The 16,967-nt window shown below is 41.7% G+C and overlaps 1 protein-coding gene across 4 annotated transcripts in view; it reads right to left on the minus strand.

Moving 5' to 3' along the window:
* The window catches only part of drp2 (dystrophin related protein 2), a 270,780-nt gene that overhangs the window by 75,890 nt on the left and 177,923 nt on the right, over positions 1-16,967 (minus strand). For 3 of the 4 annotated variants that reach the window (XM_028008994.1, XM_028008992.1, XM_028008993.1), the window contains one exon: positions 10,006-10,162. The exons of the other annotated variant lie outside the window; for it this stretch is intronic. In XM_028008994.1, coding sequence (XP_027864795.1) covers positions 10,006-10,162 — 157 coding nt within the window. The remainder of the gene's footprint in view (positions 1-10,005; positions 10,163-16,967) is intronic. 4 annotated transcript variants of the gene reach the window in all.

Here is a 16,967-nt window from a genome sequence, read left to right on the forward strand (position 1 = left end):
GCTTTTACCCATGGAGCCCGGCCGGGCTCAGCCCGAAGAGGAAACATGGGCCCCCCCTCCCATGGGCCCACCACCTGTGGGAGGGGCCAAAGGGGTCGGGTGCACTGTGTGATGGGTGGCGGCCAAGGGAGGGGACCCTGGCGGTCCGATCCTCGGTTGCAGAAACTGGCTCTTGGGACGTGGAATGTCACCTCTCTGGTGGGGAAGGAGCCGGAGCTAGTGCGTGAGGTCGAGAGGTTCCGGCTAGAAATAGTCGGTCTCACCTCGACGCATGGCTATGGTTCTGGAACCAGTCTCCTTGAGAGGGGCTGGACATACTTCCACTCTGGAGTTGCCCAGGGAGAGAGACGTCGGGCAGGAGTGGGCATACTTGTTGCTCCCCATCTCGGCGCCTGTACGTTGGGGTTTACCCCGGTGAACGAGAGGGTAGGATCCCTCCGCCTACGGGTGGGGGGACGGGTTCTGACTGTCGTTTGTGCTTACGGGCCGAACGACAGTTCAGATTACCCACCCTTTTTGGAGTCCTTAGAGGGGGTACTGGAGAGTGCTCCTCCTGGGGACTCCCTTGTTCTGCTGGGGGACTTCAACGCTCACGTGGGCAACGACAGTGAGACCTGGAGGGGCGTGGTTGGGAGGAACGGCCCACCCGACCTGAACTCGAGCGGTGTTCTGTTGCTGGACTTCTGTGCTCGCCATGGATTGTCCATAACGAACACCATGTTCAAGCATAAGGGTGTCCATATGTGCACTTGGCACCAGGACACCCTAGGCCGCAGTTCGATGATCGACTTTGTCATCGTTTCATCGGATCTGCGGCCGTATGTCTTGGACACTCGGGTGAAGAGAGGTGCGGAGCTGTCCACTGACCACTACCTGGTGGTGAGTTGGCTCCGGTGGCGGGGGCGAAAGCCGGTCAGACCTGGCAGGCCCAAACGTGTTGTGAGGGTCTGCTGGGAACGTCTGGCGGAATCCCCTGTGAGACGGAGCTTTAACTCCCATCTCCGGCAAAACTTCGAACACGTCCCGGGGGAGGTGGGGGACATGGAGTCTGAGTGGACCGTGTTCCGTGCCTCCATTGTCGAGGCGGCCGATCGGAGCTGTGGCCGCAAGGTTGTCGGTGCCTGTCGCGGCGGCAACCCTCGAACCCGTTGGTGGACACCTTCGGTGAGGGATGCCGTCAGGCTGAAGAAGGAGTCCTATCGAGCCTTTTTGGCCTGTGGGACTCCGGAAGCAGCTGATGGGTACCGGCGGGCGAAGCGGCATGCGGCTCGGGCGGTTGCTGAGGCAAAAACTCGGGTGTGGGAGGAGTTTGGAGAGGCCATGGAGAAAGACTTCCGCACGGCTTCGAGGCGATTCTGGTCCACCATCCGGCGTCTCAGGGGGGGGAAGCGGTGCAGCACCAACACTGTTTATAGTGGGGATGGTGTGCTGCTGACCTCTACTCGGGACGTTGTGGGCCGGTGGGCAGAGTACTTCGAAGACCTCCTCAATCCCACCAACATGCCTTCCACTGAGGAAGCGGAGCCTGGGGACTCTGGGTTGGGCTCTCCAATCTCTGGGGGCGAGGTCGCCGAGGTGGTTAAAAAGCTCCTCGGTGGCAAGGCCCCGGGGGTGGATGAGATCCGCCCGGAGTTCCTTAAGGCTCTGGATGTTGTAGGGTTGTGTTGGTTGACGCGACTCTGCAATATCGCATGGACATCGGGGGCAGTTCCCCTGGATTGGCAGACTGGGGTGGTGGTCCCCCTGTTCAAAAAGGGGGACCGGAGGGTGTGCTCCAATTATAGAGGGGTCACACTCTTAAGCCTCCCTGGCAAGGTCTATTCAGGGGTCCTGGAGAGGAGGGTCCGTCGGATAGTCGAACCTCGGATTCAGGAAGAGCAGTGTGGTTTTCGTCCTGGTCGTGGAACACTGGACCAGCTCTACACCCTCAGCAGGGTCCTGGAGGGTGCATGGGAGTTCGCCCAACCAGTCTACATGTGTTTTGTGGACTTGGAGAAGGCGTTCGACCGTGTCCCTCGGGGAGCCCTGTGGGGGGTTCTCCGGGACTATGGGGTACCGGGCCCTCTGATACGGGCTGTCAGGTCCCTGTATGACCGGTGTCAGAGTCTGGTCCGCATTGCCGGCAGTAAGTCGGGCTCGTTTCCGGTGAGAGTTGGACTCCGCCAGGGCTGCCCTTTGTCACCGATTCTGTTCATCACTTTCATGGACAGAATTTCTAGGCGCAGCCAAGGTGTTGAGGGGATCCGATTTGGTGGCCTCAGGATCTCATCTCTGCTTTTCGCAGACGATGTGGTCCTTTTGGCTTCATCAGATCGTGATCTGCAGCTCTCGCTGGATCGGTTCGCAGCCGAGTGTGAAGCGGCCGGGATGGGGATCAGTGCCTCCAAATCCGAGGCCATGGTCTTGAGCCGGAAAAGGGTAGAGTGCCTTCTCCGGGTCAGGGGGGGTGTCCTGCCCCAAGTGGAGGAGTTTAAGTATCTCGGGATCTTGTTCACGAATGGGGGAAGAAGGGAGCGGGAGATCGACAGGCGGATTGGCGCAGCGTCTGCTGTCAAGCGGGCGCTGTACCGGTCCGTCGTGGTGAAGAGAGAGCTGAGCCAAAAAGCGAAGCTCTCGATTTACCGGTCGATCTACGTTCCCACCCTCATCTATGGTCATGAGCTTTGGGTCATGACCGAAAGAACGAGATCGCGGATACAAGCGGCCGAAATGGGTTTTCTCCGTAGGGTGGCTGGGCTCTCCCTTAGAGATAGGGTGAGAAGCTCAGTCATCCGGGAGGGACTCAGAGTAGAGCCGCTGCTCCTTCACATCGAGAGGAGCCAGTTGAGGTGGCTTGGGCATCTGGTCAGGATGCCTCCTGGACGCCTCCCTGGTGAGGTGTTCCGGGCACGTCCCACCGGGAGGAGGCCCCGGGGAAGACCCAGGACACGCTGGAGGGACTATGTCTCTCGGCTGGCCTGGGAACGCCTCGGGATTCCCCCGGAAGAGCTGGAAGAAGTGGCCGGGGAGAGGGAAGTCTGGGCCTCCCTTCTGAAGCTGCTACCCCCGCGACCCGACCTCGGATAAGCGGAAGAAGATGGATGGATGGATGGATGGATGGATGGATGGATGGATGGATGAAGCTAGTAGCTGTGACTTTGGTATTTTTTTAGATCGTACCAAAATGTTTGTCTGCATCTCCTTTCAGATTTAAATGTTAATTTATTTTTTTAATCCATAAGTATAACAGGATCCAGACAATTTAAATTCCACCTAGTTGTATAATATTTTATGGAATCTATTAAATTTTAGATCACAGATGCATGGTATGCAAAGCTGCTGGGATTTGGCTTGTATTTGCTTTGTTATTTATTTATGCAGCTGAAGGGTCACAGTGAGGTATGTAATATGTTAGTGAAGAACAAGCTGTGCTTCTTATTTAAAAATTACATTTTAATTTTGTCTCAGTGTTGAATAGATCATAGTGAGTGTCAACCTGCTCACACTGCTGCCATGTCATGACATTTTTTGGATTAGAAACCAAATATTCTGAATATAATGAACTCAATGTTCACAAGATCTCAATACTAATTAATTTCCCCTTTTATTTTGCTTTAATATTGCATGTCTGCTTTGAACACATGAACTGGAGTGTATGGTGTTGCAGCATAAATGTGGAGTGTAGATTCCTGTGGTTAGCTGCTCCTGTGGTCCTTCTAATTGAAATGCTGATTCAACAACAGAGCAGCTCTGGCTGAAGTTTAAAGGAGGTGAAACAGGAGCTACACGTCTTTTCTTGTCAGTACGGATTAACTTCAGACATGACGGCGCAGAAATCTACAGAAATGGCGGAGGTGCTCAGAGAAAAGAAGAATTTGTTTTAACCTGAATGGAGCTGCATTCCCATTACAAATGTGCACAAACTTTTGTCAATATTCTGCTAAAGTAAAAAAAACAAAAAAACAACACAATTTCGAAATTGGAGTGTTTCCATTACATAAGAAATAGAATCAAAATCACATGTGAATAAGCTTGCTCATGCGATAAGTCATTAAAGACTGTATGTGGTGTTTTGGGGAAATTTTGCAGAAGAGCTGTGGATTCAACATGTTGGAATGACACAACTTTTTATGAACTGTGTGATGCTGAAAGCTCCGGTGGAGCTAGATTGCAAATTTTCCAATAAAAACAAAAACAAACCATTATCCTACTACCACTTCCTGTCGTCTTCTTTGTTGTTTTTGCCAGTAGTAACATCCGGATGTTGATCACTTGACTCTTGTGATGTGAAAAGTCTTTAGATGTGGTTGAAAAATTACCTAATCCTAGTGCAAAAATGTTTTTTTTTTTTTTTTCAAAAACTGCCGTATGTCCCTTACGCGAATTTATTACAATTTCAGTTTGCTTAATTTTATTGTTAATGGAAATGCAACTTCTGTGTATTCATGCTTTAAGATGCATTGTTTGTTACTGAAGTAGTTGAAGTGAAAGAACAACTTAAGTAAATCAGGTGAGACTTTTAGTTTAAACAAAATGATTAGCATAGTTTCTGCTCATTTATTTTCTGATCCATGTGTCAGAGTTTCTGCTTGCTGTCATCTGGAAGCTCCATGTTTCTGTAACAGGTTTATTACCCTCCCTGTCCACAGAGCACACAGCTCTATACAACCTGTCAATTAAAATTATTTCCAAGGAGAGATTTTAATCCCTGGAAGACATCTTGGGACTCCTGCAGCTGTCCCACCAGTGGGCCTCATCACCATATGTGAAAACTTTTTGTTTGAAAGAATAACTAACATTTTGCAGAAGTTTTCCATCATCATGATGGATTGCTTTGTGAAAGAACCCAGCATCCGAATGCACATATGGTCAGCGTGAATACCATTTCATGAGAATAACCAGCGTACTTCCTACAGGTGTTTTGATGAATCTGGAGTACCAGATGGTTTCTTACAACGATTCTCCTGAGAAGTCATGGTTGGCCTTTCATCCAACAAACCATCTGTAGATTGTTATTTAAACAGATTTCCACCAACGAAATCAACAAAACGCAATAAAGAAGGTAGTCAAAATGTAAACAAAAAGTTCAATATAGAAATAAATGTGGGAACGTTTCTACAGACAAGCCTCAGATGTACCAAGAGGAGAAAACTACAACTACTGGCGTAGAAAAAGATTCTCAATAATGGTAATTTGTTGTTAGCTCAGTTTAGTTGGACAACATGACAACAGTTAAAAAAACATGCACAAAAAAATGGCAAAATTACAAATGAAACCATTATATAGTAATAAAATTTGTCTAAAGTATGTGTTAAAATATAATACTGGTAGAGACAACACAAATCTGATCCTAATGTTACAGGCAGAAATAGAAAAGGGGGAGAAACTAACTGTCATTGGTTGCTATGGTAACCACCAACTGTTAGCATAACATAACTTATGTTGATGCTTGGCAAGTGATATCACTTATCAGTTACAAGTTTGCCTGGCAAACTTGTTAAATGGTACTACCTCCAAAACATTGGCAGCAAGTGAATATTATTTTTTTAGACAATAAAATAAACTGGTCCAAAAAGTGAATCAGACGACATCTCTAACTGAACTCGTACCGGCGGTCGCTGAGATCCGAGAACGCTGTTTTATCCACTAAGCTATATCGACCGACAGAAGTCTAATGATCCTACCTGTCATCGATTCTGATCTAACGGACACCTCGCGCTTTAAGAAGCAAACCTGGATTAACTGGTGATACTTTCAGAATCTCAGTTTGAGTAAAGATTTTAACCTGTTTCTGATGTAAAAGTATATAAGACAATTGTTTTTTTCAGCATTCTCTCTCATGGTTGAGTATCAGGGTCACTTGATGAAAAAGAATAAAGATGTTTAGTTAAAATACGAAAAAAATATCAACAATAAAGAAGAAATGATACTGCCACATAGATCTGCGGTAGCCATGTCTTCTGTAAGTGAACTAGGAAATAAGCTATAGCATGTTACAAAAACAGTGTTTAAAAAGATTTCGCTATAGTTTCTCCATCCATCCATCCATCCATTTTCTGTTCACCCTTGTCCCTAATGGGGTCGGGAGGGTTGCTGGTGCCTATCTCCAGCTACGTTCCGGGCGAGAGGCGGGGTACACCCTGGACAGGTCGCCAGTCTGTCGCAGGGCAACACAGAGACATACAGGACAAACAACCATGCACACACACACTCACACCTAGGGAGAATTTAGAGAAACCAATTGACCTGACAGTCATGTTTTTGGACTGTGGGAGGAAGCCGGAGTACCCGGAGAGAACCCACGCACGCACAGGGAGAACATGCAAACTCCATGCAGAAAGACCCCGGCCGGGAATCGAACCCAGGACCTTCTTGCTGCAAGTTTAGTTTCCATAGTTTCTGTGGATATCTATTTGAAATATCATACAATATGAGGGAGATGTGAAAAACAACATAGCCAGTGGATCTTTTAAATATTTTATTTTTAATCCCATGGCTCTTCAACATTTATGTCGGCTTGCTGAGATCTGTTTATGGCACCTTGAGAGTTATTTCGATCTTCCTATGACGAGTTTCAACCTCTGAAGCAACACATAAATCAGGACAAGTTCTGCGTAATTTACATGTTTTGGTGATTTTACAGATTAATGTAAAAAAAAAAAAAAAGGCAACATACCATGTTAGACCAATAAAAGTCTTTCTAATTAGTTATTCCTGAGATCTTAATGGTTGTCTTACGGAATAGGATAGTATTTTTTGCAAAATTCTTTAGCTTTTTAAGCTTATCGCATTGTTTACTTCCTGGTTCGGTAAAGGGGTCCTAAAAAGCCACGCCCACACAAACATCTGTCCTTCCCAGCTGCCGCCACCAGTTAATTTAGCCACCAGTTAATCTATAACAACGGCACAAAAGTTGGAAATAGCCAGCTTAGAAACCGACCCTAACCTACTCCCTCCTGAAGTGTTGATCAATTTAGTGACTTTGCCTGAATTCACACACATGATTTATGTCACTATGTCATAAACAGCGTTTCCCTTAAACTGGAGCAACATTAAAAACCAGTTTTTTCAGTACATGCTAGGCTACATGACGGTAGGACCGTGTTTCCATGGTCGCTAATAGAGATACGTATCTTCTCCAAAGAGCAATATTTTATTCATATCTTTCTAATAATACTTATTTATAAAGTATATGAACGTAAATATTCTTACCCTGTAAAACGCGTTTGCTGCAAATCCGCGGTTACACCGAGGACTGCCAGTCATTATGATTGACGGCTGCTATCCATCGCCGCCGCCATCTTTCCTCATTAAAAGTTACAAATAAAAATGACAAGTTTGTTTTGCATCCTTGTCTGTTTGTGCAGCCGACCGCGCAGCAACCTATATCCATTTTTACTGCGAAATCCACTAAATAAAAGCGATATTAGACTACTGGTTGTTGACAGGCTTTAAAGGAGCACATTGGCTGTTTTGACGTCCATCATGGCGGCTGGGCGGAGTTCTGGAGAGCGTGACGTCACAGACAATGGGTCAAAACCAATAATTGTCAGGAGAATTAACTTTTTGACTAAAACAGAAATGCATTTAAAGATTAAAAACACAGTTATTTACTAATTTATTTATTATTAATAAATTTACATTAAAATGTATTTATTAATTAATTTCCCTTTGGGATTAATAAAGTATTTTTGAATTTGAATTTACCAACTTCACACCTATAATATTGCTAAAATAAAACCCTTACACATACAAAATGTTTGAAGCCACCCACAGCTTTTTATTGTGCTTCTAAGAAATCAAACTTTCTTGTCGTCATTTGACCTTTACAGGGGGCACCATGTGGCTCCATGGCAGAGCACACACACCGCATATGGAGGTTGTTGTCCTTGACGCAGCTGTCCTGGATTCAGTTCTCAACCCTGGACTATTTACTGCATGTCTTTCCTCTTGTCTCTGCCCTTTTTCCTGTCATATTACAAATAAATACAGGCATCAAGCCCTTTAAAAGAAAAGAAAAACTCACCAACAGTGATTTTTCCTGTATATTTGGAAATTTATTTTAACTTCTCTAACAGCAGAAACAGTCAAGCTCTTTATTTTATGATGTTCTGGCTGGAAAGTAGAGTAAATGTTTATTTGAGAATTTAATCGGAGTTCCCACATGCAGCAGCTGCTCACAGCCAGGTGTTGTGAAATCTATTCTAAACAGCCTTTTAAATGTCTAAAGTATTCAGCTATAAAACATGCAGCTGAACAAAAACAATAAACCACAAAAGAGCGTACACGCAACTGAGCACAGAAAGAGGCAGAAACTCACACGGACCCATAACTGAAGCCTGAGATTCTGCAGAATATTCTAACAAGCAGTAATCCATCTCAAACTACGATCTTTGTATCTGTGGTGAATTTATCTATTGGCCAGACAAACAAACTGATCCATAAGGTGTTTGTCTTTGAGTTTGTCAGGCTCAAAGAGATTTAAAGACCAGCTCATTGAGCCACAGAGCAATTATCTGACAGGCGGAGATGTCATTTTTGTCAACAACACTTAAAGACTTTCCCTAAAGGCCGACAGACAATAATAAAACACTGAAACTGCTGCTGATCTCATCCATTCAACACCACTAAAGCTTAGCAAACACACTGCAGCCAAAGAAACAAGCACATAATCCTTGTTCTGTTTAGCGTTAATAAAAATCTTGTTTACCTTTGAATCAGTGGGATGCTTAACGAAAATATGACTGTGACTCAATTCCGCCAGGTCACAGTTTGGGATTAAAACAGAAATATATCTGCATCCTTAGTAAAACTATGCAAAGAACATTAAGTAAATTCATGTTTTATTGCAGCAGCAAATAAAACAGCTTTTTCTTTTGATAGCATGTATTCAGTGTGGACAAATTAAATGTTGAGTAGTAATTGTTTTTAACAAAATCACTATAAGCATCTCTGCTGTTAATACTTTGTATAACTCATTTTTGAAAACCAAATAATTTATTTCCATTTGGTGCAGGATGCTTTCATATTGAACTTTTTTGCAAGTGAACTATTATTTGTGAACAAAGGCACAAGGATGACAATCGTTGCTCTTATTGGACAATTGAAAAACTTCATAGATACAAGTTCATGCTAAACCTTAAACACATAATCATTCATATATGTTAAAAGACAAATGAAAACAGTTCAACATTACATGATTTATCTGCTTTTTGACTCTTAATTTAAAAAGATTAAGAGTCTTTAGTAAATTTTTACAGGATTTGTGTTAAATCCTGTAAAAAATATGTATTTAATATCTCATTTGTCTTTCTCATAACAATGAAACAACACGGAGTGTCTAAATAACATTTAGTAAATAAAAAGTTTGGTTTTATGTGTTGTGTGTATGGGCGTTGTTGTGTATTAATAATGAAAAGCAATTAAGTATAGGTCATTTTATAATTAACAATCATTGAAAAATGCTAATTTCTAAAGAGATTTTTAGTTCTTCGGATCTTAACACAGTAACATTTACCTAATATCTCTCTAACAGAGCCAAGTTGATCATATCACTGTCAACTGAAGGCAGGAAAAACGTATCAGCCGTCTATCTAGTAGTGACTGAAACTGGACATTAAAGGAACTAATCGATATCTTTGATATCTGCACCATCTGCCAGAGACGTGTTTCTGTATCTCTAAACTCAAAGCACACTTTGTGGTTGTCGATAACAAACCTGCTAAAAAAAAAAGAAAGCCCAGATATTTTGTTGAATTTTGGAACAGACTGAGTTAACTGTCACATGAAAGAAAAGTTTACAGAAGTTACCAAAAAGCAGTCTGACCTTTTTCTCAGACAGAAAATAGCACATAAATTTGTCATCAATCTTTTTCCATATTCCTCCTATATGCATCCAAATGCAAGAATCTAAAAAAGGTCACTTCTTGTCACCTCTGTCACACATTTTTCCCACTTTTAGCTTTGACAGAGTAACAAATACTCTACCCTGTGAATGAATTAAAAAGGTATTACTGTGCACTTTACCTGGTGGAACTCTCTCTGGTGCTGGACGGCCCCAACGTCGCCTCCTATGGGCAGCTGCTCCGATAGCTCCTCGTCCTTGGCTGTCAGCCATTCTATGATCTCCTGCAGAGAGAGCTGCAGCTTCCCGCTGTTGTCGGAGAAAGCTTCGAGCCGTGCCCTGCCAACACACGTACGCACAGGGAATGGATTTCGCAAACGTTTTCCAAAGCACCAGCCAGGAGATGACATGAAGCCATTTCCTCTCACCACCCAGAACGGCAGCATAGAGCGAACTTCACATATAGTCAAACTAGTTACCATCATTTGTTTCAAAATAAAGATTCATTATGAGTTTTAGACAGTGTCCCTCATCTTGTTGAAGAACTGTCCTGTAGATGTTTAAAATTCAAATTCAAAAATACTCTATTGATCCCAAAGGGAAATTAAATGACATTGTAGATCATATTAATTCAGATTCTTCAAAGAGTTATTGTAGATGGCGGTGGCAGGAAAGATCCCCTGTAGCAGTCTGTGTTACAGTGAATCTGAAGAAGTCTCTGACTGAAGACATTGTTTTCAGTGAAAGAGTCTCATGAAAAGGATGGTCAGGGTTGTTTATAATTTATAAAATTTTACAAAGAATTATTCTTTGTATCATCATCTCCAGAGGTTCCACAGGCATCCCCAGAACAGAACCAGAACAGAACCAATCTTCTTAATCAGGCTGTTGGGCCTTTTTAGGTCCCTGGCTCTCATGCTGCTGCCCCAACAGATGACAGACGAAGAGACTAAACTCTCAACAACAGACTTATAGAAGATCTGCAGCATTTCGATGCAAACCTTGAAGGATCTTAGCCTCTTCCAGTCTCCTCTGTCTCTTCTTATAGACGCTTCACTGTTGCATCTCCGGTCCAGTTTGTTGTCCAGATGAACACAGAGGTATTTATATTCCTGAACCACCTCCTCTTCTTCTCCCATGATGGAAATAGGGTTTGATCTTTCACCCTGTTCTTCCTGAAATCAACAATCATCTCCTTTGTGTTGTTTACTTTCAAGATGAGTTGATTGATTCCACACCATGACACAAAGCCGTCCACCAGATCTCTGTACTCAGCCTCTTGTCCATCTCTGATTATCTCTGATTCATTTTACAGCTCAGGTCATATGGGCATGATTCTCATTAATTTGTAAGTTTTTATTTTAATACTTCTTTATCATGTTACCAAAAAATCAGTTTTTCTGAACTGAATGCCTGACTATCTTAATTATGTTATACAATATTATGCTAATACTGACACATACTCAACTATGCAAATGTAATGCATTCACTTCAATCTTTTTTATTATTTAGTGCGGAAGGGCACTGACTGTCGCACAAAGACAAGGCTATTAGCTTGTCATTTGGGATTGAGTCCAGCTTCTTTGCCAGAAGAGAAACCATATTTCTGCTTTTGGTTAATCTCATTGTATAGACATTTTCTCAACAAAACAATAAATGGAAAAGTTCAACAAACGAGCAAAGCTCTAAGAAGGGGAAATGTAGATTTACATGATAGGGGAAAATCTCTTGGAGCCATTTCTGATTCAAATGCAAGATGGATGTTCAGACAAAAATTGTGCTTTTTAGGCACATTATCTGCTCCACTTTTCACTTGTCAACTGAGCAACTAACTCACTCACTCTTTGGTTGCTAGCAATCTTTTTTTTTTGTCAAAGTCTTTCATCTGCCTACATTCCCCAGATTGCTGTGCAGTTAAAATCTGCCAGATTAAGGAGCTTTATTTCACTTCAGAGTAAAAGTCAAAGTCACATCATTTTGTATCTGTCTTTAAATGTTCCAGTACACTGCTGATTGCAGAATATTGATAAGAAATAATGATTTAGGTTCAATACATTTACTGGATTTAACAGCTAAACCAAGTAGTGGGAGGTTTTTCAGAATAAAAACTGAGTTTCTCAGGGAACAAGGAATTCTCAAAGAAATGCCATATTTCTCCTGAAATATTGAACATTTTGTGACATTTTTCAGGATTGTTATCAATGTGAGCAGAGAAAGAAGCAGCACTGGAAATACTGGATGTAAATACTGGATGTTTTGTTGTTTTTTACTTTTGTTTTCCAGCAAAAGTAAAAGTAAAAAACATACTGTGATTTCTGCATTTCCAAACTCTGACTTTATCAATCTTCAGCCACATTTCACTAAATGTGAGCAAGCAGGAACACTCTGCGACTGAAATAAAAACTGCTGTGGGTACATGGTGCAAATGATGGCAGAAATGAACATTGTGACAAGGCCTCAAACAGCAATGAGGAAAGTTTATTTGCTGATTTTAATTCTAAGTTTGCTTCCTCTGCCTACCTGTCTGCAACCCAACTCATTTATGCAGCTAATTCTGAATCTAGGATTATTTAAATAAATGTAATTTAAAAAAAACAACTTTGAAAAGGATGCCAAAATAAAGTACTCTAAAGCTTCATCAGCAGGTGTTCAAGTCATGTTTTCAGAGTTTTTATTAACCTTCTTTCATGCTCTAAGCATTATTATTCATTTTTATATAATTGAGACGGTTACAGAGTGTGACATTTTCTCTCTTTATTTGTCTCGTGTGCAGAAACCATAGCAGAGCCAGTGATTTCAGCACTCCATATGCTGAGGCGAAGAGAATCGGTAAATATAGATGCAAACAGAACAAAGTTCAAAAACCTGTTAGTGAGAAAGAAAAATTACTCCTAACATATTTGTTAGACTTCAAGGAACACTGACAACAAACTGCTTCTTTCTTTCTCGTTTTACTCTAACTGTGCTGCTTGAAACCAACACAGAATATTAAAAAATAAAGCAATATCACTCTGGTTTAGCATGAAAAGTACAAGCTGAGTATTGTTGATGTGGTCTGAACCAGTGTTGTATAAAGTACTGAAATCTCAGAGTCAAGTAAAAGTATCGGTACCTCTCCAAAATATGACTTTGGTAAAAGTCGAAGTCACTGACTGAAATGTTACTTGAGTTAAAGTCTTAAAGTATCTGAAACTTCTTGTACTTAAGTATGGAAATTACTGTAAAAATGGATGTACTCAAGTAATGTAATGAAAAGTACAAGTAAAAAGTAAAACAAAGCAAATGCAGTTTGAATGACATTTTTTATATTTTGGTAAACTTGCCAAATACACTTAAAATAATGTACCCAACCAAGTGCAGGCAAAATTAAACCTGTTAATAGATATACCTGCAGGCATCATTTAGTTAAGGAAATTAGGTGCTTTACCTATAGCACAAGGTTAACTTAACCTGCTTTACAACTGAACCAGCTTCTTAGTATACCCTCCAGGACAGAAAATACAAAGTTTTTGTAAGCCTTAAGTTTTCCCTTCAAGTAAGGTCAGTGCTGAAAATGAGAAAAATAAATAGTACAGAAAATGCGGCCAACATGAAGAAAAAGATCTGTTACGATTACTCTACTTCACAAATCAGTGAATCAGCCAATGCTACAGTCAGTAGGTGGTGCACACAACTGGTCATTATGCAAAAGAAAAAAAGAATTGGGAGGGAAATGCAGCTTATTGGCATCTGTAAACCTGGTTTTGAACTTGCATGCCTTTCCTATATTCGTTAAATTTAGTCTAAATTGCTATCGCTATGGCTTCTGTCCCCCCTTGAACAGAGGAGTCTAGGTAGCCTGATACAGTCAACATTAGGCCTAAGCTAAATACACCACGTGTGGAACTGAAACAATGCCAAACAAAGTTCATTTATGGTCAACGTTTCACAATACAGTAGTGTCTAGTGACCAAGCTATAGTTACTGAAACAGGAGGATTATAACCATTTCATAAGAAGTTACCTCGATGTGTTTCTTCAAGTTGGACGGGGAGTTTTTGTAAGATAGAATTTCCACATCTTCGGGCAGGAATAACATAAACTGCATGCGGTACGATGAATCTTTAACACCCACGAAAGAGTGTATTGTGTTTAAATAAGGCCATGGGCTCTCATCACCAGCTGGTGGTTCAGCTGGAGCCGTGTCCGACGTAGTTGCAGTCGTTGTGGTCTCCGTCTCCTCCTCCATGTGGCTGCGGCTGATTGCGAGATTTGCTTTGTGTTTAATGGGAGAAGCGAAACAGGTGTATCCTATTGGTGGTGATGAACAAGCCCAGGCAAGCAGGATACCGACTTTGTTCGGTAGCCTGCTTGCTACTTGCTAATCAGTAGGTGGGGTCAAAACACTTGCGTTTCTCTCTCGCGCTTTTTTGTAACGAGTAACTAAACCACACATTGAAAATGTATCGGAGTAAAAGTACGCAATTAAGTTCGGAAATATAGTGAAGTAAAAGTGAAAGTCATCAAAAATTTTCATACTCGAGGAAAGTATGAAGTACTCCAAAATATACTTAAGTAAAGTAGTGAAGTATTTTTACTTCGTTACTATACAACACTGGTCTGAACCAGGAAATGACTCGAGGTACTGAGAGAAACTCACATAAAGCCTTGAGTTAAGTCTCAAAAGCTTAATAAGTAACTCAGAATCATCATAAGCATAACAAGTAGGAGGTTTGTACAATTTGGCAACACTGGAGCATCCCACTGGCCCTGTTGTGCTTTGGTTTATTGACAATGTCAACAACTGTCTGTATATGAGACAAAATGTAAAAACACAAATTTTAGCACTTTCTAAAACTCCAAGTAAAGCATTGAGTTGTTTTTATGGCAGAAGTTTGTTCTTTCACAAGTTATAATTTGAGCATCTTGGACATTTCTCCAAATGTATATTTGCTCTTAAGACTTTTTCTTATAAGTCTTCAAAATTGAAAAAACAAGTTATTCTTTTCAAGAAGAGTTAAATAATTAGAGTCTGGACTCTCTTTCTGTCTGCTTGTAGTGGATCACAGAGTTGGAGTCAGGAAAGAGTCCCTGCAGGCATGTACAGTGTTTCCTATCATCATGAACTAGTCAGCATTTAATTTCTCTCAACTTCTTTTTGTGTGGGATCTCACATCGCCTCCACATTGGGACGAGGTTTTATGTTTAATGCTTTGACCCCTGGTAGGATTTTCCACAGCAATCAACCTCAGTCTAAGAGTCAGAGTATAACTCATTCAATCAACAGAGCAGATAAATGTGATCTTTTATTCAAATGTAAATAAAAAAGTGGACACTCAATGAGATGTTGAAGCCAGTATTTTGACCCTGATGAGATGCACACAGAGATGAGACGCCGTATCATGTTCCAGAGTCCGAATGATCTGGGAAACTTCTTGATCTGCAGATCAAAAGTATGACATCTGCAGCCACCGCTGCTGCTGTCGAAGTGGTCCGAGTCGGGAACCAACCGCCCTGCAGCGGGGCGCCAGTGGAGGACCGCTGGGAGACCGCTCCATGTCTCTTGGAGAAATCACTGCTAAAGCAGGACATCACAGTTGAAAAAAAATTCTAAACTAAAAATCTAAGAAGATAAAATACCATGATATACAGCTCTGGAAGAATTTAAAAGACTTTAATTTATCAGTTTCTCTGATTTTACTTTTTATAGGTAAATGTTTGAGTAAAATGAACATTGTTCTTTTATTGTATGAACTACAGACATGTCTCTGAAATTTCAAGTAAAAATTTAGTATTTATTAGCAGAAAATGAGAAATGGTCAGAATAATGAAAGGTGCAGTGCTTTCAGACCTCAAATAATGCAAAGGAAACAAGTTCATTAGAAACAACAATACTAATGTTTTAACTGAGGAAGAGTTCAGAAATCAAGTTTTGGTGGAATAACCAGGAGGTTTTAATGGGGCTCCTTTTTTTCTCCAGTGCTGTATGTATGTACATTATAATATTCTGAATGTTGTGGCATTTTTAGAGGAAATTAAAGGGTTGCAGACTTGCTGAAGGTTTGCCGGTGGAAACTGCAGATGGAAATCCAGCAGCTGATTGTCCTAAGTGCATACCAGCGCCCAGCAGGGTAAGAAATGTTCGAGGGAAGGGCTGCTCTTGCATAAATGGCACATCTGGCACCAGAGGGATGAGGGCATTGTCAAGGTTTCGCAGCGTTTCAATTACACACACCATGGGTCTGCACTCAGATATCATTACACCTGTACATCACAATTTGCCGGGACGTCACATCAGAGATAATAAGGCTGAGTGAAGAGAGGAACTCCTACATAAAGCTCTTATTTAGGGGGGTGGGCTGAATTAAAATTCAGACGGCGTCTTAAGTGTAAATAGAGAAACACTTAAAGGATTCAGGCCTAATCTAATCAGGTAGGATCTCATCAAACAATGCCCCCACTGGCCAGACTAATCAGGAGTGAAATTATGCATGACACTTGGATAATCCTAAACAATGAAGAGCCTAAAACATTCACCGTTAGCACTTGATCTAAAACAATATCAAATAGTGGAAAAGAATCCCTGAAGGACAATTTGCTTCCAGCTGATTTTGGCACCGATGAGTTCTGATTCACGAAGAATCATTTATTACTTTATTATTGAAGCGACTGGAGAGCTGCATAGGACTTTGGTACTCAACTGGTTCAAATCTTACATAAAGAACGGGGACCTTTTCTTGTCTTCTCAGACAGAAGTCACATGTGGGGTACCCCAAGTTTCAATCCTAGGACCCCTCTTATTCAATATTTATGCTCCCTCTAGCTCTATTTATAACAGGAAATAAGATTGAATACCATAGCTGCGCAGATACCACTCTACATCATGATGTCACCAAATGACTCTGAACCCATCCAAGCACTGAACAAATGCTTAGAACAGATAAATGTGTGTTTGTGCCGTAGATTTCTCCAGCTCAACAGAAACAAAACTGAAGTTATTATCTTTGGACCTAAAGAGGAACGATCTAGAGTCAACGCACAGCTTCAGTTACTACAACTAAAAACCAGCGATCAGGATCGATATCTGGGTGTAGTGATGGACTCTGACCTGAACCTTCAGAGCCACATAAAGACAGTTACAAAGTCGGTCTTTCATCACCTGAAGA

Source organism: Xiphophorus couchianus, chromosome 23 (genome assembly GCF_001444195.1).
Source record: "Xiphophorus couchianus chromosome 23, X_couchianus-1.0, whole genome shotgun sequence".
Taxonomy (NCBI): Eukaryota; Metazoa; Chordata; class Actinopteri; order Cyprinodontiformes; family Poeciliidae; genus Xiphophorus; species Xiphophorus couchianus.